Source organism: Bombina bombina, chromosome 5, assembly GCF_027579735.1.
Source record: "Bombina bombina isolate aBomBom1 chromosome 5, aBomBom1.pri, whole genome shotgun sequence".
NCBI lineage: Eukaryota > Metazoa > Chordata > Amphibia > Anura > Bombinatoridae > Bombina > Bombina bombina.
In genome coordinates, this window is record NC_069503.1 from 1,136,995,690 (window position 1) to 1,137,020,934 (window position 25,245).

The 25,245-nt window shown below is 33.3% G+C and overlaps 1 protein-coding gene across 1 annotated transcript in view; it reads right to left on the reverse strand.

The window, feature by feature from the left end:
* The window catches only part of LOC128661190 (ranBP-type and C3HC4-type zinc finger-containing protein 1), a gene marked incomplete in the record, with an annotated part of 490,387 nt that overhangs the window by 8,573 nt on the left and 456,569 nt on the right, over nucleotides 1-25,245 (reverse strand). Inside the window, 2 exon segments of the mRNA XM_053715433.1 lie at nucleotides 13,427-13,525; nucleotides 17,517-17,696. Coding sequence (XP_053571408.1) covers nucleotides 13,427-13,525; nucleotides 17,517-17,696 — 279 coding nt within the window.

Sequence of the window (25,245 nt, forward strand, 5' to 3'; positions counted from 1 at the left end):
ACAGGAAAGTCTGAAAATTGTTTTTCTTCTCTCTCAGATTATCTTTTTTCTGATTAAAGGGACACTGCAATGTAAACTTTTTTTGTCCCTTAATATGTCCCCAAATACTTGTTATACCAGCTGTACAAAATGAAATGTATTGAAAAGGAGAGGTTAATTGGAAAGTTGATTAAAATTGTTTGTTATATCTGAATAATAAAAGTTTAATTTTGACTTGAATGTCCCTTTAAATGTTGTGTGACGGCTATCTGTAGAAGCCTAAAGTCAGAAATATTTTTTTAATCTTTTAGACTTTTATGGTGGTTTTTGCTTTTACTACAAGTTATTAAAGCTCATCAATGTCATATCTGAAATGCAGTTAACACATTTTAAATAACATTAAAACCATTTTGCAATATACAGGTAGCCCTCAATTTGTGCCATTTCACAATAGCGCTTGTTCCCAGCGATCATGTGACCACTATTGAAGAAGTTGTTCTGCAGATTTCTTAGCTGAAAACAGAAGATTTTTTGCCACCTGCATTTATAGTACAGCAATGTCCAGTGTACAGCACGTGTAATACCGTGTACAGCACATGTAATACTGTGTACAGCACGTCTAATACCGTGTACACCACATGTAATACCATGTACAGCACGTCTAATACCGTGTACCGCACATGTAATACTGTGTACAGCACATGTAATACTGTGTACAGCACGTCTAATACCGTGTACACCACATGTAATACCATGTACAGCACGTCTAATACAGTGTACAGCACTTCTAATACCGTGTACACCACATGTAATACCGTGTACAGCACGTCTAATACCGTGTACAGCACATGTAATACCGTGTACAGCACATATAATACAGTGTACAGCACATGTAATACCGTGTACAGCACATGTAATACCGTGTACAGCACATGTAATACTGTGTACAGCACATATAATACCGTGTACAGCACATGTAATACCGTGTACAGAGCATTTAATACTGTATTCAGAGCATTTAATACCTTGTACAGCACGTGATACAGTGTACACCCCATGTGATACCGTGTACAGCAAATGTAATACCGTTTACAGCACCGTGTACAGCACATGTAATACCGTGTACAGCACATATAATACCGTGTACAGCACATGTAATACAGTGTACAGCACATGTGATACAGTGTACAGCACATGTGATACAGTGTACAGCACATATAATACAGTGTACAGCACATGTAATACAGTGTACAGCACATGTAATACCGTGTACAGCACATGTAATACCGTGTACAGCACATGTGATACCGTGTACAGCACATGTGATACTGTGTACAGCACATGTAATACCGTATAAAGCACATGTGATACTGTGTACAGCACGTGATACAGTGTACAGCAGATGTGATACCATGTACAGCACATGTGATACCATGTACAGCACATGTGATACCATGTACAGCACATGTGATATCGTGTACAGCACATGTAATACCGTGTACAGAACATGTGATACTGTGTACAGCACATGTAATACAGTGTACAGCACATGTAATACAGTGTACAGCACATGTGATACCGTGTACAGCACATGTGATACCGTGTACAGCACATGTGATACAGTGTACAGCACATGTGATACCGTGTACAGCACATGTAATACAGTGTACAGCACATGTGATACCAGGTACAGCACATGTGATACAGTGTACAGCACATGTAATACAGTGTACAGCACGTGATACCGTGTACAGCACATGTGATACCGTGTACAGCACATGTGATACAGTGTACAGCACATGTGATACAGTGTACAGCACATGTGATACCATGTAAAGCACATGTGATACTGTGTACAGCACATGTGATACCATGCACAGCACATGTGATACCGTATACAGCACATGTGATACCATATACAGCACATGTGATACCATGTACAGCACATGTAATACCGTGTACAGCACATGTGATACTGTGTACAACACATGTGAGTAGTTTGCCATTTGTTTGATATAGAAGCCATCAGGAAGTGTATGTCTATGTGCATGGTAAAAAAAAATATTATATTTCTATAAAATGACTGCTCACTGGCTGATAAACAGAACTCGCTACCTTATTGATGGATAGTGACGTAGCTCACAAGCATAACAAATATTTTTATATTTCTGTTTTTACACTTACAGCATTAATTTCAGGGCTTTAAAGTGAATGTAAAATTAACCCTACTGGCTCACAGCATTGGATAGACTTTTAAAAATTAGGCAGAGTTGAATTCATAATTTTTTTTATATTAATTTATTTTCTCCAACTTTTACCTTTTTACAGCTCTAACGATAAGCGCCGCTCCTCCGCCCGCCATATTGTATAATTGATTGACAGGTGACAAATCTTCAAACAACTAATCCTTGTTTCCTCCTCCCGGGCCGTGACGTTTGTGCAAAGGGGCTGAACACCCCAGAGGGAAACAAGGATTAGTTGTTTGAAGATTTGTCATCTGTCAATCAATTACACAGTATGGTGGGCGGAAGAGCGGCGCTTATAGATTGAGCTGTAAAAAGGTAAAAGATAGAAAAGGGAGAATGTTTGCTCAAACTCCAGAGGTGCACTAGGCGCCAAACAGATGAAAAACAAACGATGGGCGAAGATCAAAAGGCTGCTCTCTCTGGTAAAACGACATCTGCCAAAACCAATCCTGAATGGAATGAAAAAGAGGCGCCAATAGGGTGATAACGTATATATGCAAAGGTCAATAGCAGCAAGCGACGATGATTATACTGACAAACGAAGCTGCACTGATTTGCGCCAGACACAGCAGACCGGTACCTGTGCGTCGCCCGGCAGACCAGCACTCGATAGAAACTCCAGGCGGTCACGTGGGACACTTCAGCCAATTAGGTCCGGAAACACGTCCACACCTTTCTCCTAACGGCCGCTCCACCAATCCACAGACGATCTGGGTACACACCTTCCTCCCTTAGGAGCACAGTGGAATGCTCGTATTCAGTGAATACTTGGTGAGACACACAGGGCGGGTGGTATAAACATCCAATAACCACTGAACCCAAGAGCAAGAATTCGAAATCACAGGAGTGGACTCCAAAGGGGTATATATAAAAGGTTTTAATTAAAATGCTAAAACACATAATATATATTAACTTATAATATAATATTACATAACACATATAATATATATTAAGTTAAACAATATACTATTACATAATAACACATAATATATATTAATTTATAAAATAATATTACATAACACATATAATATATATTAAGTTACAATATAATATTACATAACACAATATATATTAATTTATAATATAATATTACATAATAACACATATATATATATTAAGTTACAATATAATATTACATAACACATAATATATATTAATTTATAATATAATATTACATAATAACACATATAATATATATTAAGTTACAATATAATATTACATAACACATAATATATATTAATTTATAATATAATATTACATAATAACACATATAATATATATTAAGAAACAATATAATATTACATAATAACACATAATATATAATTTATAATATGATATTACATAACACATAATATATATTAATTTATAATATAATATTACATAATAACACATATAATATATATTAAGTTACAATATATTACATAACACAATATATATTAATTTATAATATAATATTACATAATAACACATATAATATATATTAAGTTACAATATAATATTACATAATAACACATAATATATATTAATTTATAATATAATATTACATAATAACACGTAATATATATTAATTTATAATATAATATTACATAATAACACATATAATGTATATTAAGTTACAATATAATATTACATAACACATAATATATATTAATTTATAATATAATATTACATAATAACACATATAATATATATTAAGTTACAATATAATATTACATAATAACACATAATATATATTAATTTATAATATAATATTACATAATAACACATAATATATATTTTTTAAAAGTCTATTCAATGCTGTGAGCCAGTAGGGTTAATTTTGCATTCACTTTAAAGCCCTGAAATTAATGCTGTAAGTGTAAAAACAGAAATATAAAAATATTTGTTATGCTTGTGAGCTACGTCACTATCCATCAATAAGGTAGCAAGTTCTGTTTATCAGCCAGTGAGCAGTCATTTTATAGAAATATAATTGTTTTTTAAAGTCTATCCTATGCCGTAAGCCAGTAGGGTTAAGTTTACATTCACTTTAAATACAGCATAATATAAAATTACATAATAACACATAATATATATTAACTTATAATATAATATTACATAACACATATAATATATATTAAGTTAAACAATATACTATTACATAATAACACATAATATATATTAATTTATAAAATAATATTACATAACACATATAATATATATTAAGTTACAATATAATATTACATAACACAATATATATTAATTTATAATATAATATTACATAATAACACATATATATTAAGTTACAATATAATATTACATAACACATAATATATATATTAATTTATAATATAATATTACATAATAACACATATAATATATATTAAGTTACAATATAATATTACATAACACATAATATATATTAATTTATAATATAATATTACATAACACATATAATATATATTAAGTTACAATATAATATTACATAATAACACATAATATATCATTTATAATATAATATTACATAATAACACATAATATATATTAATTTATAATATAATATTACATAATAACACATAATATATATTTTTTAAAAGTCTATTCAATGCTGTGAGCCAGTAGGGTTAATTTTGCATTCACTTTAAAGCCCTGAAATTAATGCTGTAAGTGTAAAAACAGAAATATAAAAATATTTGTTATGCTTGTGAGCTACGTCACTATCCATCAATAAGGTAGCAAGTTCTGTTTATCAGCCAGTGAGCAGTCATTTTATAGAAATATAATTGTTTTTTAAAGTCTATCCTATGCCGTAAGCCAGTAGGGTTAAGTTTACATTCACTTTAAATACAGCATAATATAAAATTACATAATAACACATAATATATATTAACTTATAATATAATATTACATAACACATATAATATATATTAAGTTAAACAATATACTATTACATAATAACACATAATATATATTAATTTATAAAATAATATTACATAACACATATAATATATATTAAGTTACAATATAATATTACATAACACAATATATATTAATTTATAATATAATATTACATAATAACACATATATATTAAGTTACAATATAATATTACATAACACATAATATATATATTAATTTATAATATAATATTACATAATAACACATATAATATATATTAAGTTACAATATAATATTACATAACACATAATATATATTAATTTATAATATAATATTACATAACACATATAATATATATTAAGTTACAATATAATATTACATAATAACACATAATATATCATTTATAATATAATATTACATAATAACACATAATATATATTAATTTATAAAATAATATTACATAACACATATAATATATATTAAGTTACAATATAATATTACATAACACAATATATATTAATTTATAATATAATATTACATAATAACACATATATATTAAGTTACAATATAATATTACATAACACATAATATATATATATTAATTTATAATATAATATTACATAATAACACATATAATATATATTAAGTTACAATATAATATTACATAACACATAATATATATTAATTTATAATATAATATTACATAACACATATAATATATATTAAGTTACAATATAATATTACATAATAACACATAATATATAATTTATAATATAATATTACATAATAACACATAATATATATTAATTTATAATATAATATTACATAATAACACATATAATATGTATTAAGTTACAATATAATATTACATAACACAATATATATTAATTTATAATATAATATTACATAATAACACATATAATATATATTAAGTTACAATATAATATTACATAATAACACATAATATATATTAATTTATAATATAATATTACATAATAACACATAATATATATTAAGTTACAATATATATTTTTTAAAAGTCTATTCAATGCTGTGAGCCAGTAGGGTTAATTTTGCATTCACTTTAAAGCCCTGAAATTAATGCTGTAAGTGTAAAAACAGAAATATAAAAATATTTGTTATGCTTGTGAGCTACGTCACTATCCATCAATAAGGTAGCAAGTTCTGTTTATCAGCCAGTGAGCAATCATTTTATAGAAATATAATTATTTTTTAAAGTCTATCCAATGCCGTAAGCCAGTAGGGTTAAGTTTACATTCACTTTAAATACAGCATAATATAAAATTACATAATAACACATAATATATATTAACTTATAATATAATATTACATAACACATATAATATATATTAAGTTAAAAAATATACTATTACATAATAACACATAATATATATTAATTTATAAAATAATATTACATAACACATATAATATATATTAAGTTACAATATAATATTACATAACACAATATATATTAATTTATAATATAATATTACATAATAACACATATATATTAAGTTACAATATAATATCACATAACACATAATATATATTAATTTATAATATAATATTACATAATAACACATATAATATATATTAAGTTACAATATAATATTACATAACACATAATATATATTAATTTATAATATAATATTACATAATAACACATATAATATATATTAAGTTACAATATAATATTACATAACACATAATATATAATTTATAATATAATATTACATAATAACACATAATATATATTAATTTATAATATAATATTACATAATAACACATATAATATGTATTAAGTTACAATATAATATTACATAACACAATATATATTAATTTATAATATAATATTACATAATAACACATATAATATATATTAAGTTACAATATAATATTACATAATAACACATAATATATATTAATTTATAATATAATATCACATAATAACACGTAATATATATTAATTTATAATATAATATTACATAATAACACATATAATGTATATTAAGTTACAATATAATATTACATAACACATAATATATATTAATTTATAATATAATATTACATAATAACACATATAATATATATTAAGTTACAATATAATATTACATAATAACACATAATATATATTAATTTATAATATAATATTACATAATAACACATAATATATATTAATTTTTAATATAATATTACATAACACATAATATATATTAATTTATAATATAATATTACATAACACATAATATATATTAATTTATAATATAATATTACATAATAACACATATAATATATATTAAGTTACAATAAACTATTACATAATAACACATATTATAAATTAGTTTATTATATAATATTATATAACACATATAATATAATATTACATAATAACACATATAATATAATATTACATAATAACACATAATATATATTAAGTTACAATATAATATTACAAAACACATAATATATATTAATTTATAATATAATATTACATAATAACACATATAATATATATTAAGTTACAATATAATATTACATAATAACACATATTATAAATTAGTTTATAATATAATATTATATAACACATATAATATAATATTACATTGCTAATGACAGGGACCTGGAACCTAACTCATTCACTTCCTATTGACTTACATTGTATAACTGGGTTCATTATACATATATTTTTTTACAACTGTCTCTTCAGGAATAGAACCCCGGCGTAAACTGAGGGCTACCAGTACTCATATCTGTAAAGATGCTTATGTAACAGCTATGACCACTAAATGTTAAAGGGATATGTAACCAAAAAATGTTTATATTGTGATTAAGACAAAGCAAACCATTTAAAAAAAATCCAATTTGCTTCTGTTATTAAATTTGCTCTGTTGCCATGGTATTCTGTGTTGAAGAGATACCTAAGTAGGTACCTGGAGCCCTACGTAGCAGGAAATAGCGCTGTCATTTAGTGCTCTTGCAAATGGATAACATTTTTGCAAAACTGCTGCCATATCGTGCTACAGAAATGTGGGGACTCTTAAACTTTATCAACAAAAGAGAACAAAGAAAAAAAGAAAATAGAAGTAAAGTAGAAAGTTATTTAAAATCACATGATCTATCTAAATCACGAGAGAAACATTTGGGGTTTCCTATCCCTTTAATGTGTAATTGATTGTTGCTGATACACCTGTAGGTCTCCCTTGTTTGCTTCATTATTTAGTCTTTTATCACATTCGTTTTGTGAGCTATCTATATACAATGCCTTGCAAAAGTATTCACCCCCCTTGACTTTTTACCTATTTTGTTACATTACAGCCTTAAAGGGACAGTCAAGTAAAAAAAAACTTTCATGATTTAAATAGGGCATGCAATTTTAAACAACTTCCCAATGTACTTTTATCACCAATTTTGCTTTGTTCTCTTGGTATTCTTAGTTGAAAGCTAAAACTAGGAGGCTCATATGCTAATTTCTTAGACCTTGAAGACTGCCTCTAATCTGAATACATTTTGACCACTAGAGGGTATTAGTTCACATGTTTCCTATAGATAACATTGAGCTCATGCACGTAAAGTGACCTAGGACTGAGCACTGATTGGCTAAACTGCATGTCTGTCAAAAGAACTGAAATAAGGGGGCAGTCAGCAGAAGCTTAGATACAAGTTAATTACAGAGGTAAAAGGTATATAATATAACTGTGTTTGTTGTGCAAAACTGGGGAACGGGTAATAAAGGGATTATCTTTCTTTTTAAACAACAAAAATTCTGGTGCTGACTGTCCCTTTAAGTTAAATATTTTATTAATCTGAATTTTATGTGATGGATCAGAACACAATAGTCTAAGTTGGTGAAGTGAAATGAGAAAAATATATACATAAAACTATTTTTTAGAAATAGAAAACAGAAAATTGGCATGTGCGTATGTATTCACCCCCTTTGTTATGAAGCCCATAAAAAGCTCTGGTGCAACCAATTACCTTCAGAAGTCACATAATTAGTGAAATGATGTCCACCTGTGTGCAATCTAAGTGTCACATGATCTGTCATTACATATACACACCTTTTTGAAAGGACCCAGAGGCTGCAACGCCTAATCAAGAGGCACCACTAACCAAACACTGCCATGAAGACCAAGGAACTCTCCAAACAAGTAAGGGACAATGTTGTTGAGAAGTAAAAGTCAGGGTTAGGTTATAAAAAAATATCCAAATCTTTGATGATCCCCAGGAGCACCATCAAATCTATCATAACCAAATGGAAAGAACATGGCACAACAGCAAACCTGCCAAGAGACGGCCGCCCACCAAAACTCATGGACCAGGCAAGGAGGCATTAATCACAGAGGCATCACAGAGACCTAGTGTAACCCTGGAGGAGCTGCAGAGTTCCACAGCAGAGACTGGAGTATCTGTACATAGGACGACAATAAGCCGTACGCTCCATAGAGTTGAGCTTTATGGCAGAGTGGCCAGAAGAAAGCCACTACTTTCAGCAAAAAACAAAATGGCACGTTTTGAGTTTGCGAAAAGGCAGGTGGGAGACTCCCAAAATGTATGGAGGAAGGTGCTCTGGTCTAATGTCTAATGTAGATAATATCATGTTAGAGGGACTTAGGGACATGGAAGGTGAATATGGCCCTGAAAATTGTGATATTCCTGTTCCTGTAAAACAATCTTCAAAATGTTATCCAGTCCAGTTTAGGGGTCCAGCGTTGAATCTTTATCAGAAGAGGGTAGAGAGGGAAATTTTGGCCTTAGAGGACACTATGAAACAACAAAAGAAGATGGTTAGAACCAATTTAACTAGGAAAGAAAAAACTGCCTTGGCCTTATTGGAGAATAATACAAATTTGGTTATCCGGAATTCGGATAAAGGTGGCAATGTAGTCATTCTTAACAAGAGTGACTATTTGCAAGAAAGTAGCAGACAATTGAATGACCACTCCACCTATAGAAAATTGGATTCTAATCCTACATTTGTATTTAAAACCAAGTTGGTTAGATTGTTAGAACAGATTGTTTCTGTTGGACTCCTCACCAGGGAACAGCTGGAGGCTTTGATCCCTGAGAATCCACGGATTCCGATTTTCCATTACTTACCCAAAACGCACAAAAGTCTGACCCAACCCCCGGGGCGACCTATTGTCTCGGGGATTGGGTCATTGCTTGAACCCACCTCAGAGTGGATTGATTCTATTTTGCAGCCCCTGGTGAGGGGTCTCAAGAGTTACTTGAGAGATTCGACACATCTTTTACAGATGCTTAAGAATCTCAAGTGGGAAAAGGAGTATAAGTGGGTAGTGGTGGACGCCACTGCACTTTACTCAAGCATACCCCACCATACAGGGATACGAGCAATCAGGTACTTTTTTGACAAGCACACCAGATTTACGGAGGATGTAAGGCTTATACTATGTGAGGTAATTGAGTTTCTATTGAAACATAATTTCTTTATGTTCAATGGAGAATTCCACATACAGGTTTGCGGAACTGCCATGGGGGCTAAATTTGCCCCCTCATTCGCGAACCTGTATGTGGGACTATGGGAGGATCTTTACTTATACACTGAGAGTAATCCATTTAAAGAAAACATAGTTTTCTACATGCGTTTCATTGACGATTTGATTTTCGTAGTCAAGGAACCGTTTGTGTATGAGGATTTCCTAGGTTACCTGTGTTTAAATGAGTTTAACTTAAAATTTGTGGGAGATTTGTACGAGAATGTGGTGAATTTTTTGGATCTTACTCTATATGGTGACTTTGAAACAGGTTTAGTGATCAGTGATACTTATCGTAAGTCAACAGCTGGGAATACCATTCTACATGCTGAATCATGTCATCCACCACACTTGGTACGGTCAATTCCCAGGGGTCAACTTATGAGACTTCGAAGAAACACCAACTCAGATAGTCATTTTGATGCACAAGCAAAAACCCTCATTGAGCGCCTTAAAGCAAAGGGTTATGCCGAAAACCTCTTGAATGAGGTTCTCAATGAGGTGAGACAAAAATCACAGCAAGAACTAATGAGAGGGACGAGGAGACATAACATCATAAAACCTGATACTGTAGTATTCTCAACCGAGTACTCTAAAGAATACTATCAGGTTTGTTCAATTCTAAAGAGAAATCTTCATTTGTTAGAAAATGATGATGTTTTAAGACCCATAATTGGTTCATTAAAATTTGTACCGAGAAGAGCGCCTACATTAGCATCTAAATTGTCCCCAAGTTTAATCCGTTCCAATAACCCAGACAGGAGCAATTGGATCAGGAGAAGAGGAACTTACAAATGTGGCCATGGTTCATGCATAACTTGTGGTTTTGTACATGTGGGTGATGGTTTCAGGAGCAGCAAGACAGGAGAAGAATTCAAACACAAATTCTACGCTAACTGTAGAACAACTTTTGTGGTCTATCTCCTAGAGTGTAAATTTTGCAACCTGCAATACACAGGTCAAACAAGTAGGGAACTTAGGTCAAGAATTAGAGAACATGTTAGGGACACTAAAGAATATGTTAAAGAATCAGCGATAGCCAGACATTTTAATTTGGTACATATGACTAACATTTTTGATATGAAGGTTCAGGTCATAGACCGTGTTATGTTTCCACCCAGAGGGGGCGATAGGGGTAGTTTGTTGCTTAAGCAAGAATTGTATTGGATATACAAATTAAGAACTATAACCCCCCTGGGTCTAAACAGAGAATGGGACATGAGTTATTTTGTTGAGAAATGAAATGTGAATTTGGTTAGTTGAATTTATTTCTTTATTCCCACATTATGTTGCCAAACACAATGTCTATCCCCTTTATGGGTTATTATTATTGTCTATCCCCTATATGGGCATTTAGGTTTATCTATTTGACATGTTATTTCACTTATCCCCTAGAAGGGGTTTTCTTGTATTTATCCCCTTTATGGGCATTTTCTAGTTTTTTGGTTTTAGCTTTAAACTCTGTTTCTGTCTTGGTTGGTTAGTATGGGTACCTCTTATTGGAATTTTTTGTCCTTTAGGTGGTATTCATATTGACAATGTTATTCAATTTTTGCTATTCAGCCTTTTGTTCCAATATAGAAATTATAAATAGCTTCAATATGAAGCATATCTCTAATTCAGTTTAAGTAAATATAGATGAAGTACTTTACTTTTTTTCATTTCCACACCCATAGTGCTTGCAATTAGGTATGATGTCATTGTTTTATCATTGTTTTTGTTTTTAATGCACAATTTCTTTCAGGTGTTCTGTGCCTTTAAATAGGCTATGAACACTAATGCAAACTCACCCTATGATTAAGTGCTCAATGGAGCACGAAACTAGTCAGGGAGTTTGTGTGCCCTGTACTGCCTAAGCATTTTTTAATGGTTCAATAAAGGTTATTTGTTTTTACCTTGTTTTGCCAGCCCTCACATTTGTTCACTCTTTTGAGCAGCTGCCTATACTCTTTTTTTCTAATGAGACTAAAATTAAACTTTTCGGCAATCAAAGAAAACGCTATGTCTGGCGCAAACCCAACACATCAAATCACCATCCCCACAGTGAAACATGGTGGTGGCAGCATCATGCTGTGGGAATGTATTTCAGCAGCCGGGACTGGGAAATTGGTCAGAGTTGAGGGAAAGATGGATGGTGCTAAATACAGGGATATTCTTGAGCAAAACCTGTACCACTCTGTGCGTGACTTGAGGCTAGGACGGAGGTTCACCTTCCAGCAGGACAATGACCCCAAACACACTGCTAAAGCAACACTTGAGTGGTTTAAGGGGAAACATGTAAATGTGTTGGAAAGGCCTAGTCAAAGCCCAGACCTCAATCCAATAGAAAATCTGTGGTCAGACTTAAAGATTGCTGTTCACAAGCGCAAACCATCCAACTTGAAGGAGCTGGAGCAGTTTTGCAAGGAGGAATGGGCAAAAATCTAAGGGGTAAGATGTGGCAAGCTTATAGAGACTTATCCAAAGCGACTTGGAGGTGTGATTGCCGCAAAAGGTGGCTCTACAAAGTATTGACTTTAGGGGGGTGAATAGTTATGCACATTGACTTTTTCTGTTATTTTGTCCTATTTGTTGTTTGCTTCACAATAAAAAAAAAAAAAACATCTTCAAAGTTGTGGGCATGTTCTGTAAATTAAATGATGCAAATCCTCAAACAATCCATGTTAATTCCAGGTTGTGAGGCAACAAAACACGAAAAATGCCAAGGGGGTGAATACTTTTGCAAGGCATTGTATGTTGTACCATGAAACAGCTAGAACATCCCCTCTTTGTCTGTAATCTTGCAGCTAGCAGACTGCTAGCGCACTCACCTTTAGCATGTCATTGGTCTGCCGGGCCGCTGCATCATTCAGAGCACGAATGCGCAGGTCATCTTGGTATTCTTTGCAGTTCATTCCATCGTGTATGGCCTGAGATGAGAAGAAGTAAAATAAGTCTGGGGGTTAACGCAGTTATTCCTGTGCCGCCCCCACAAGAAGCTCCTGTATCCTTTTATAAGGGCGGCACTTGTACAAGTTTGCAGTGTATTTAACCCTTTAGCATAGGTTAAAGCGAAATAAAACCGTGATTTTTTTCATAATTCAGATAGAACATACAATTTTAAACAACTTTCCAATTTACTTCTACTATCAAATTTTCCTTTTTTTTATTGTTATGCTTTGTTAAAAACAGGAAGGTAAGCTCAGGAGTGTGCACGTGTCTGCAGCATTATATGGCAGCAGTTTTGCAACAATATTATACATTAGCAAGAGCACTAGATGGCAGCAGTTTTATAACAATGTTATACATTAGCAGGAGCACTAAATGGCAGCAGTTTTATAACAATGTTATACATTAGCAAGAGCACTAGATGGCAGCAGTTTCACAAAAATGTTATACATGAGCAAGAGCACTAGATGGCAGCAGTTTTGCAACAATATTATACATTAGCAAGAGCACTAGATGGCAGCAGTTTTATAATAATGTTATACATTAGCAGGAGCACTATATGGCAGCAGTTTTATAACAATGTTATACATTAGCAGGAGCACTAGATGGCAGCAGGTTTATAACCATGTTATACATTAGCAGGAGCACTAGATGGCAGCAGTTTTATAACAATGTTATACATTAGCAAGAGCACTAGATGGCAGCAGTTTTATAACAATGTTATACATTAGCAGGAGCACTATATGGCAGCAGTTTTATAATGTTATACATTAGCAGGAGCACTAGATGGCAGCAGTTTTATAATAATGTTATACATTAGCAAGAGCACTAAATGGCAGCAGTTTTATAACAATGTTATACATTAGCAAGAGCACTAGATGGCAGCAGTTTTATAACAATGTTATACATTAGCAAGAGCACTAGATGGCAGCAGTTTTATAACAATGTTATACATTAGCAGGAGCACTATACGGCAGCAGTTTTATAACAATGTTATACATTAGCAGGAGCACTAGATGGCAGCAGTTTTATAACAATGTTATACATTAGCAGGAGCACTAGATGGCAGCAGTTTTATAATAATGTTATACATTAGCAGGAGCACTAGATGGCAGCAGTTTTATAACTATGTTATACATTAGCAGGAGCACTAGATGGCAGCAGTTTTATAACAATGTTATACATTAGCAAGAGCACTAGATGGCAGCAGTTTTATAACAATGTTATACATTATCAAGAGCACTAGATGTCAGCAGTTTTATAACAATGTTATACATTAGCAGGAGCACTAGATGGCAGCAGTTTTATGATAATGTTATACATTAGCAGGAGCACTAGATGGCAGCCGTTTTACAACAATGTTATACATTAGCAGGAGCACTAGATGGCAGCAGTTTTATAACAATGTTATACATTAGCAAGAGCACTAGATGGCAGCAGTTTTATAACAATGTTATACATTATCAAGAGCACTAGATGTCAGCAGTTTTATAACAATGTTATACATTAGCAAGAGCACTAGATGGCAGCAGTTTTATAACAATGTTATACATTATCAAGAGCACTAGATGTCAGCAGTTTTATAAAAATGTTATACATTAGCAAGAGAACTAGATGGCAGCAGTTTTGCAACAATATTATACATTAGCAAGAGCACTAGATGTCAGCAGTTTTATAACAATGTTATACATTAGCAAGAGCACTATATGGCAGCAGTTTTGCAACAATATTATACATTATCAAGAGCACTAGATGGCAGCAGTTTTATAATAATGTTATACATAGCAAGAGCACTAAATGGCAGCAGTTTTATAACAATGTTATACATTAGCAAGAGCACTAGATGGCAGCAGTTTTATAACAATGTTATACATTAGCAAGAGCACTACATGGCAGCAGTTTTATAATAATATTATACATTAGTAAGAGCACTAGATGGCAGCAGTTTTATAACAATGTTATACATTAGCAAGAGCACTAGATGGCAGCAGTTTTATAACAGTGTTATACATTAGCAGGAGGACTAGATGGCAGAAGTTTTATAATAATGTTATAAATTAGCAAGAGCACTAGATGGCAGCAGTTTTATAATAATGTTATACATTAGCAGGAGCACTAAATAGCAGCAGTTTTATAACAATGTTATATATTAGCAGGAGCACTAGATGGCAACAGTTTTATAATAATGTTATACATTAGCAGGAGCACTAGATGGCAGCAGTTTTATAATAATGTTATACATTAGCAAGAGCACTAGATGGCAGCAGTTTTATAACAATGTTATACATTAGCAAGAGCACTAGATGGCAGCAGTTTTATAACAATGTTATACATTAGCAGGAGCACTAGATGGCAGCAGTTTTATAATAATGTTATACATTAGCAGGAGCACTAGATGGCAGCAGTTTTATAATAATGTTATACATTAGCAAGAGCACTAGATTGCAGCAGTTTTATAATAATGTTATACATTAGCAAGAGCACTAGATGGCAGCATTTTTATAATAATGTTATACATTATCAGGAGCACTAGATGGCAGCAGTTTTATAACAATGTTATACATTAGCAAGAGCACTAGATGGCAGCAGTTTTATAACAATGTTATACATTTGCAAGAGCACTAGATGACAGCAGTTTTATAACAATGTTATACATTAGCAAGAGCACTAGATGGCAACAGTTTTATAACAATGTTATACATTAGCAGGAGCACTAGATGGCAGCAGTTTTATAACAATGTTATACATTAGCAAGAGGACTAGATGGCAGCAGTTTTATAACAATGTTACACATTTGCAAGAGCACTAGATGACAGCAGTTTTATAATAATGTTATACATTAGCAAGAGCACTAGATGGCAGCAGTTTTATAACAATGTTATACATTAGCAGGAGCACTAGATGGCAGCAGTTTTATAACAATGTTATACATTAGCAAGATCACTAGATGGCAGCAGTTTTATAACAATGTTATACATTAGCAAGAGCACTAGATGGCAGCAGTTTTATAACAATGTTATACATTAGCAGGAGCACTAGATGGCAGCAGTTTACCTAGGTATCTCTTCAACAAAGAACAACATGAGAACAAAGCTAATTTAATAATAGAAGTCGATTGGAAAGTTATTTTTAAATTATATTCTTTATCTGAATAATGAAAGAAAACATTTGGGTTTCATGTCCCTTTAACAACAGAAGACATGTCCATGTTATTGAAACAGACACAGAACGGAGAGCAGCGAATCCTAAAAAACAAAAACTATCTCGTATATCAATTTAAACAGTAATAATAGTATAAGGGTTTGTAGCTTTGTGTTGTGTGTGTTTTATATTTTTTATCTACAGCCCTAGTAATGCAATGAAACAACACAATACATATGTAATCTAAGGAGCACTGCATATTTATTACAGGATGAGTAACACACATCAATCAACTAACATACCCAAGTCAGCCATACAATAAGGAACCCTGTATTATTCCATTACAACACTGTAATAAAGATGCAGGCGTTCAGCTAGTTTGCCGTGTGATATAAGCCAGATACAAGTTCACTGCACAACCTTTCAGATTAAACGTGTGCATCGGATGGAGTTAAACCATTACTGAATTTGATGTCTGCTTAGACCTCTCTAACAGGCCATGTTTTGAGGATATATGAACTAGAGCACGGGTGAAAATATTCAGCCGATTAGTAAGCATGGTTATTTTACCTGCTCTCATATAAGGTAATCCCAAAAACCTGGCCTGTTGGGGGAACCTGAGGACAGGTTTGAAAACCAGTGGTTTAGACTGATATATATATATATATATATACACACTGACTATACTGGTAAGACCATAACTACAATAGACACAAGAGAATGGGAAAAGCGCAGGTGCTTGTTACAATCAGGTATGCCTTGTTGCTGAAGAGGGTGTGGCCTAGTTATGCAAATGATATGTAAGTGAACACTGATAGACCATTAGCATACTTTGCATATAAGACAGTTCTGAGCGTGGCAGATGGGGCAGCTAAATTCATTGACAGAGTCTTCGTAGATGCACCATCCTTTGCAGTCGGCTGTGCGGCAGTGGTAGCTGTTTTGGCTTCGACTTTCTGCCACCACCAGTCCACGCTCCAGGAAGCGGCTGTACTCCTCTTGTGTCACCAGCTGCACACAGAAAGCAACATAAAAACACTTATTATTTGTCTTGACCTCCTCGCTTGTGAAGATCTTGTGCAGAATGTGATGTCTTTATTATGGCTGTCAGAGTTAAATAGACATAAAAGTGCAAAAGAAAATATTCTTACGTCTGAGCATTTTATCCTTATACTACTGCTTGTATGTATCTATGTGTTTAACTCCTACAAAGGGCTGAAAGGGGCAATAAACACCTTGAGATGTTGATATAAAATGTTTAGTTATTTGTAATGAAAATACTTTGCAAAATATTTACATTATTTATTTTGTACCCTTTTCATGTAATTTAGTTCTGAAAAATGAGCAACATTTATGACTCAGAGCTTAAAATGCACCTGCTGATTTCTTAAGGCTAACCCTTCTACATGCAAAGAAAGTCCCAAGCACATACCACAAGGATAAGATAATAATCTTCAAAGTTTATTCCACATCGTTAAACATATATAAAGTGTACAGCCATTAAGCCGCAATGACAGACCGTTGCATAGAAAGGAAAGCTGGGCTCCTATGCAGACATGTTTCATGCTTCACAAGCACTTGTTCACTGCTCATAGGAGCTGCAGCTTCCTCCAGCTTAAAGGGACATTCCAGTCAAAATTGAAATGCATATAGATGAATTACATCTGTAATTAGAAGCATATTTGCAATCTACATGTATTAGCAAAAATGCTTCTAGTAAAAGTTATCACTATTTTAGTGTTAGCAATTTTCTCTGCACGTGCATGTGAAGCATAGCTAGATATCATCAGTGCACCAGCATGTTAAATACTACAGCTGCTCAGAGCACCAGTGGGGCTTGTATCATGTCAACAATTAACAAATTGAGTCATTACCAGATTTTACAAGCACATTAGGCTCTCTGAGCATGCCCTGTGTATTAAATGCTGGTGCACGGTGCATACTTAAATACACTTTGTAAACAGCTATAGCTTTTATTAGAAGCATTTTTGCTAACACATGTATATTACAAAAATACTTCTGTTCAATACTGAAATGTATTCATGTGGATTCCAATGTTGTCTGTCCCTTTAAAAAGGCTAAAGCTCTCATTCTTAAAGGCACATTAATAAATTAATTTCTTTCCATGTTTCCTCTTTAGTTTTAAACATATTGTGTTTGATACAATCAAGGAATAACAGTTATTGGGTAATGCATTAGGAAAACTTATCTCATAGAGACATATTTTTGTTTCTCAATTACAATATTTTATACACACTTTGTTTCCCAATAAAAATTATACACACGCAAGTCAATGTCTTTACTTGAATTTAAACCCTGAGGTATAGAGATATTCAGGATGAAAATCCAAAACAACTCCCTTAAATTCAATTAATTTTCTCTGTTCCCACCTCACATGATCAATACCTTGTACAGATAATAGTTTGGAGTCAGAATTATGGAATTTTCTGAAATGTTTCGCTATCAGATTCAGGATCATCTATTGATTTCACATGTTCTAAAAAGCGGTCTTTTAGTTCTACCCACATACTGCTTAGAGCGGCCCCTACAGGTCAATAGATAAATTACATGTGTCGTGGCACAATTAATGTAAACATCGATTTTATGAGAACGGTTTGTATGAGTAGAAACAAGACTTTCCCCTTCTTCTACATATTCACCTGTTTTACATACAGTATATGTCGTCTACATTTATAGAATCATTTTTTCCCTCTTAACCAGCAGGTTTTGTCTAGGTAAATCTGAAGGTGATATATAGTTGCCTAACGTTTTACCTTTTTTAGGGATAAATTCACACCCTTCTTGGATAACCATCTTAAGTATAGGATCTGCGTATAGAATAGGAATACATTCCTTTATTATATTACAAATACCATTATATTCTAAGCTGTACATGGTAATAAATGTAGGTTTCTTAATTCCTATCTCTATGCACTTACATTTTGTAACTGAGTAACTTTTCCCTTGGTATACAATCCACTTCCCTATGTGCTTTATTTAGGGTCTTATTATCATTCCCCTTCTCTGAGGCGTTTTTTAATAACATCTGCTTGGACTGTATCATTTTCATCATTAGTACAGTTTCTTTTGGCCCTAATGTACTGTCTTTTAGGAATACCATGAACAGTATGTCGCGGATGACAAGAATTATATTAGAGGACAGCGTTGCCAGACGTTGATTTTCTATATAAGTTGGTCTCAACAATTCCAGTGTCAGAATTACCAGAAATTGTAATATCCAGAAAATTAATTTTATCAATATTCTGTTCTCCTACCAATCTGATATTACAGTTATTGCTATTTAAGTATTCACAGAAAGCATTAGTAGTTTATTCCTGAAAATCCATAATGAAAATCAAATTGTCTAAATATCTGGCATAAAAGACGATATCCTCACGGTAGGGGTTTCTATCTCCAAAGACATGGAACTGCTCCCACCATCCCATAAAGAGATTAGCGTAACAGGGGGCAAATTTGCCCCCATAGCAGTTCCACGTCTCTGGAGATAGAAACCCTCCTCAAACATAAAGAAATTATGAAACAACAAATATTCAATAGATCTAAGCAGAAATTGTTTAGTTGCAGAATCAAAATCACTATGATGGTCCAGAAAAAAATTCTACCGCTTGCAACCCCATATCCTGTAAGATCAAGGTGTATAAAGGATCTACATCTACCACCAAGAATCTGTAAGAGGATTTCCATTTAACATCATTTAATTTCAATAATAAGGATGCAGTGTCTTGTATAAAACTGGGCAATCCCTTTATCAATGGGTGAAGGAAACCATCAATTAAATCAGAAAGGGGCTCATTTAAGAAATTTATCCCCGCTATTATAGGGCGCCCAGGGGGGTTAGACATATCTTTGTGGATTTTAGGGAAGTAGTGAAATATAGGGGTCACCGGGTGTTGGGCTACTAGCATTTCTTGTGTTTGAGTAATGATGTTATTATATCTAGCAAACATAATGTCTTCCAAAATCTTTTTAAAATGTTGGGTAGGATTTTCTTTTAGTTAAATATATACATCTCTATCTTGTAATTGTCTATGCGCTTCCTTAGTATACATCACCCTGTTCAAGATAACAACATTCCCCCCCACCTTATCCGAGGGGTTAATCACAATATTACAATCATGATTTAATTTTTTGAAAGCCTCTTTTCTTTAAGTGTTAGATTAGCTTTCTGGTTTCTGGATTTCTTATTTAAGGTTCCTAATTTTTCTTCTACAACCTTCTGAAAAATTTCTACGGTCACTATTTCGTACTCTGTGTCAGAGAAGGTTACTTGTTTAAATCTTTTTGCACGGTTTCTAAACCACTTTTTTCCTTTTCTGGGTTCTCGATTGAAGTTATCATTAGCAATTCAATCAGGGCAAAATAGCATGTGTCTAAAACGGTGTTCCATTTATTGATGAATTCAGCCTCTGAAACCCTAAAGGAAGGGAACTTTCTAATGCGCAATCCACTTGGGATTCGCTTATTGTTTTTATATATAAGAAATGTTTTAATATCTAGTTCCAATTTCAGATCTTTTTTCCTTAGGGTGTCTATTTCATAGAATAGACTATGGTATGTACCACCTCATCATCTGTTTTCATATTGGGTAACCAATATATAAGATACCACTATTGACCTGTAGGGGCCGCTCTAAGCAGTATGTGGGTAGAACTAAAAGACCGCTTTTTAGAACATGTGAAATTAATAGATGATCATGAATCAGATACACTGATAGCGAAACATTTCAGAGAATTCAATAATTCTGACTCCAAACTATTATCTGTACAAGGTATTGATCATGTCCCTATGTGGAAGAGAGGTGGGAACAGAAAAAATTAATTGAATTTAAGGGAGGTGTTTTGGATTTTCATCCTGAATACCTCTATACCTCAGGATTTCAATTCAAGAAAAGACGTTGACTTGTGTGTATAAAAAGGAGGAGGCAAAGTTTCCCAAACCTCAAAATGCCTATAAATACACCTCCCACCACACTCACACCTTAGTTTAACGTTTAGCCAAGTAGTAAGGTGTAAAAAGGAGTAAAATAAGCATACAAAAAGAGGAACTGGAAAAAAATAATGTGCTTTTATACAAAAAAATCATAACCACCAAAAAATAGGGTGGGTCTCATGGACTCTTGCCACTATGAAAGAAATGAATTTATCAGGTAAGTTCTTACATAAATTATGTTTTCTTTCATGTAAGTGGCAAGAGTTCATGAACTAGTGACGTATGGGATATAATACCCAAGATGTTGAAATCCACAGAGTCACTAGAGGAGGTGGGATAACATTAAAACAGCTATTTCCGCTGAAAAATTAAATCCAAATAATAATTAAATTTTCTTAAAACATTTAAAAAAACTCAAATCATAGGCAAAAGAATCAAACTGATACAGCTGCCTGAAGAACTTTTCTACCAAAAACTGCCTCAGAAGAAGCAAATACATCAAAATGATAAAATGTATGCAAAGAAGACCAAGTTGCTGCTTTACAAATCTGATCAACTGAAGCTTCATTCTTGAAAGCCCAAGAAATGGCAACTGATCTAGTAGAATGAGCTGTAATTATCTGAGGCGGAGACTGCCCCGCTTCCAAATAAGCTTTGTGAATCAAAAGTTTCAACCAAGATGCCAATCGTATTGGATCGGGTTGATTTCTTGCGAGTTCTGTCCGCCGCATCAGAGCAGGCGGACAGGTTATGGAGCAGCGTTTTTAGACCGCTGCTTCATAACTTGTGTTTCTTTCTTTGGGACAATGAATAGATTTGAATAGAACCCCAAACCCTGTTCCTGTAGAGGAACTGGTACAATCACCCCTGAAAGCTCTAGATCTGAAACACATTTCAGAAAAGCCTGAGCCTTCACAGAATTTGTTGGAACATGAGAAAAAGAATCTTCCCACGGGAGGTCTTATTCTGAAACCTATTCGATACCCTTGAGACACAAAATTCTGAATCCACTGATTCTGAACAGAACCTGTCCAAGTTTCCTGAAATAATTTCAATCTGCCCCCCACCAGCTGAACTGGATTGAGGGCCGTACCTTCATGCAGTCTTGGAGGCTGGATTTGTTTTTTTTAAGGATTGGTCTTATTCCAATTTGAAGATGGTCTCCAATTGGAACCAGAGGCCTTAGGGGAAGGAGTGTTTTTTTGTTCTTTATTCTGACAAAAGGAACGAAAACGATTAGGAGCTTTAAATTTACCCTTAGATTTTTTTATCTTGGGGTAGAAAAACTCCATTCCTCCCAGTGATAGTGGAAATAATAGAATCCAATTAAGAACCAAATAAATTGTTACCCTGTAAAAATAGAAATAGTAATCTAGATTTAGACACCATGTCAGCATTCCAAGACTTAAGCCATAAAGCTCGTCTAGCCTAAATAGCTAAAGACATACATTATCTCACAAAAGTGAGTACACCCCTAGCATTTTTGTAAATATTTTATTATATCTTTTCATGTGACAGCACTGAAGAAATGGCACTTTGCTACAATGTAAAGTAGTGAGAGAACAGCCTGTATACCAGTGTAAATTCGTTATCCCCTCAACTTAACTTAACACACAGCCATTAATGTCTAAACCATTGGCAACAAAAGTGAGTACACCCCTAAGTGGAAATGTCCATATTGGGCCCAATTAGCCATTTTTCCTCCCCGGTGTCATGTGACTCATTAGTGTTACAAGGTCTCAGGTGTGAATGGGGAGCAGGTGTGTTAAATTTGGTGTTATTGCTCTCACGCTCCCTCATACTGGTCACTGGAAATTCAACATGGCACCTCATGGCAAAGAACTCTCTGAGGATCTGAAAAAAAGAATTGTTGCTTTACATAAAGATGGCCTAGGCTATAAGAATATTGCCAAGACGCTGAAACTGAGTTGCAGCACGGTGGACAAGACCATACAGCGGTTTCAAAGGACAGGTTTCACTCAGTACAGGCCTCGCAATGGTCGACCAAAGTGGTTGAGTGCACGTGCTCAGCGTCATATCCAGAGGTTGTCTTTTGGAAATAGACGTATGAGTGCTGCCAGCACTGTTGCAGAGGTTGAAGGGGTGGGGGTCAGCCTGTCAGTGCTCAGACCATACGCCGCACATTGCATCAAATTGGTCTGCATGGCTGTCGTCCCAGAAGGAAGCCTCTTCTAAAGATGATGCACAAGAAAACCCGCAAACAGTTTGCTGAAGACAAGCAGACTAAGGACATGGATTACTTTACACTGTTATACAGGCTGTATACTCACTACTTTACATTTTAGCAAAGTGTCATTTCTTCAGTGTTGTCACATGAAAAGATATAATAAAATATTTATAAAAATGTGAGGGATGTACTCACTTTTGTGAGATACTGTAGATTTAACATCAATCTTAATAAAGTTGAATATAGCATCACAAATGAAATGATTAGTATGTTGAAGCATAAGAACAATGTTAGATAAATCAGAATCTTCTACCTGACGAGCTAAACTGTCCAACCAAAAAGTTGAAGCAGCAGCCACATCAGCCATAGAAATGGCAGGTCTAAGAATATAACCAGAATATAAATATACAATTCAAAGAAATAGAATGCGTCTCATGGTATAGGTCAATAAAATCACACAAGCAGGTGTATAGACAGATTAAATCTACTCACGTGATGTAAAGCACTGAAAGTGCTCAACAGGCAAGCCGGATCCTAAAAGTCGTCCGGCAGACTTATAACACCACAGCAACAACAAGGGCTATCCTCACCCAGATGTACAGGAGTCCAGGGATCCACAAAGCGCTGGCAGCGATGATAAAGCAGGAACTCACAATAGGGTAATCCCAAAACCGTGTCTAGGAAGATAATAAAAACAGCAGCAGCAAATAAGGTTACAAAGTTTAATAAAACTTATTAAAACAGCAACGCGTTTCTCAGTGGCACAGCACTGTTTCCTCAGGCTAAACGACTTAGGATCCGGCTTGCCTGTTGAGCACTTTACATCATGTGAGTAGGTTTAATCTGTCTATACACCTGCTTCTGTGATGTTATTGACCTATACCATGAGGAGCATTCTATTTCTTTGAATTGTAGAATCCTGTGTGTCTGGCGTGACATTTTAGAAGAGCTGCCTGTTGATTTGGTATCCCCTTCACTGCTGGAGTTTGGATATTGGTCCTCTTCCACTATGGTTATAGGAGAGAGACTGATATTATTGGACTGACGTTCTCTTGCTATCTTTATTTGAAAAAGAAGGCGTCTAAGCTATTTTGTTTGGTTCAGACCTTGGACAGCACTTGTTTATTGGTTTATTCAGCAAGAACAACCCAGGTTGTTTACCAAAAATGGGCCGGCATCTAAACTTACATTCTTGCATTTCAAATAAAGATACCAAGAGAATGAAAATAATTTGATAATAGGAGTAAATTAGAAAGTTGCTTAACATTGTATGCTCTATCTGAATCACGAAAGAAAAAATTTGGGTTCAGTGTCCCTTTAAGTATCACTTCCATACCATTAAACCCCAATCATTCGACCGAGAGTAAATGGAGAAAGGAAAGTAACGGAGGTGACTGAGGTTTAGTCAAAAAACCCAAGCTA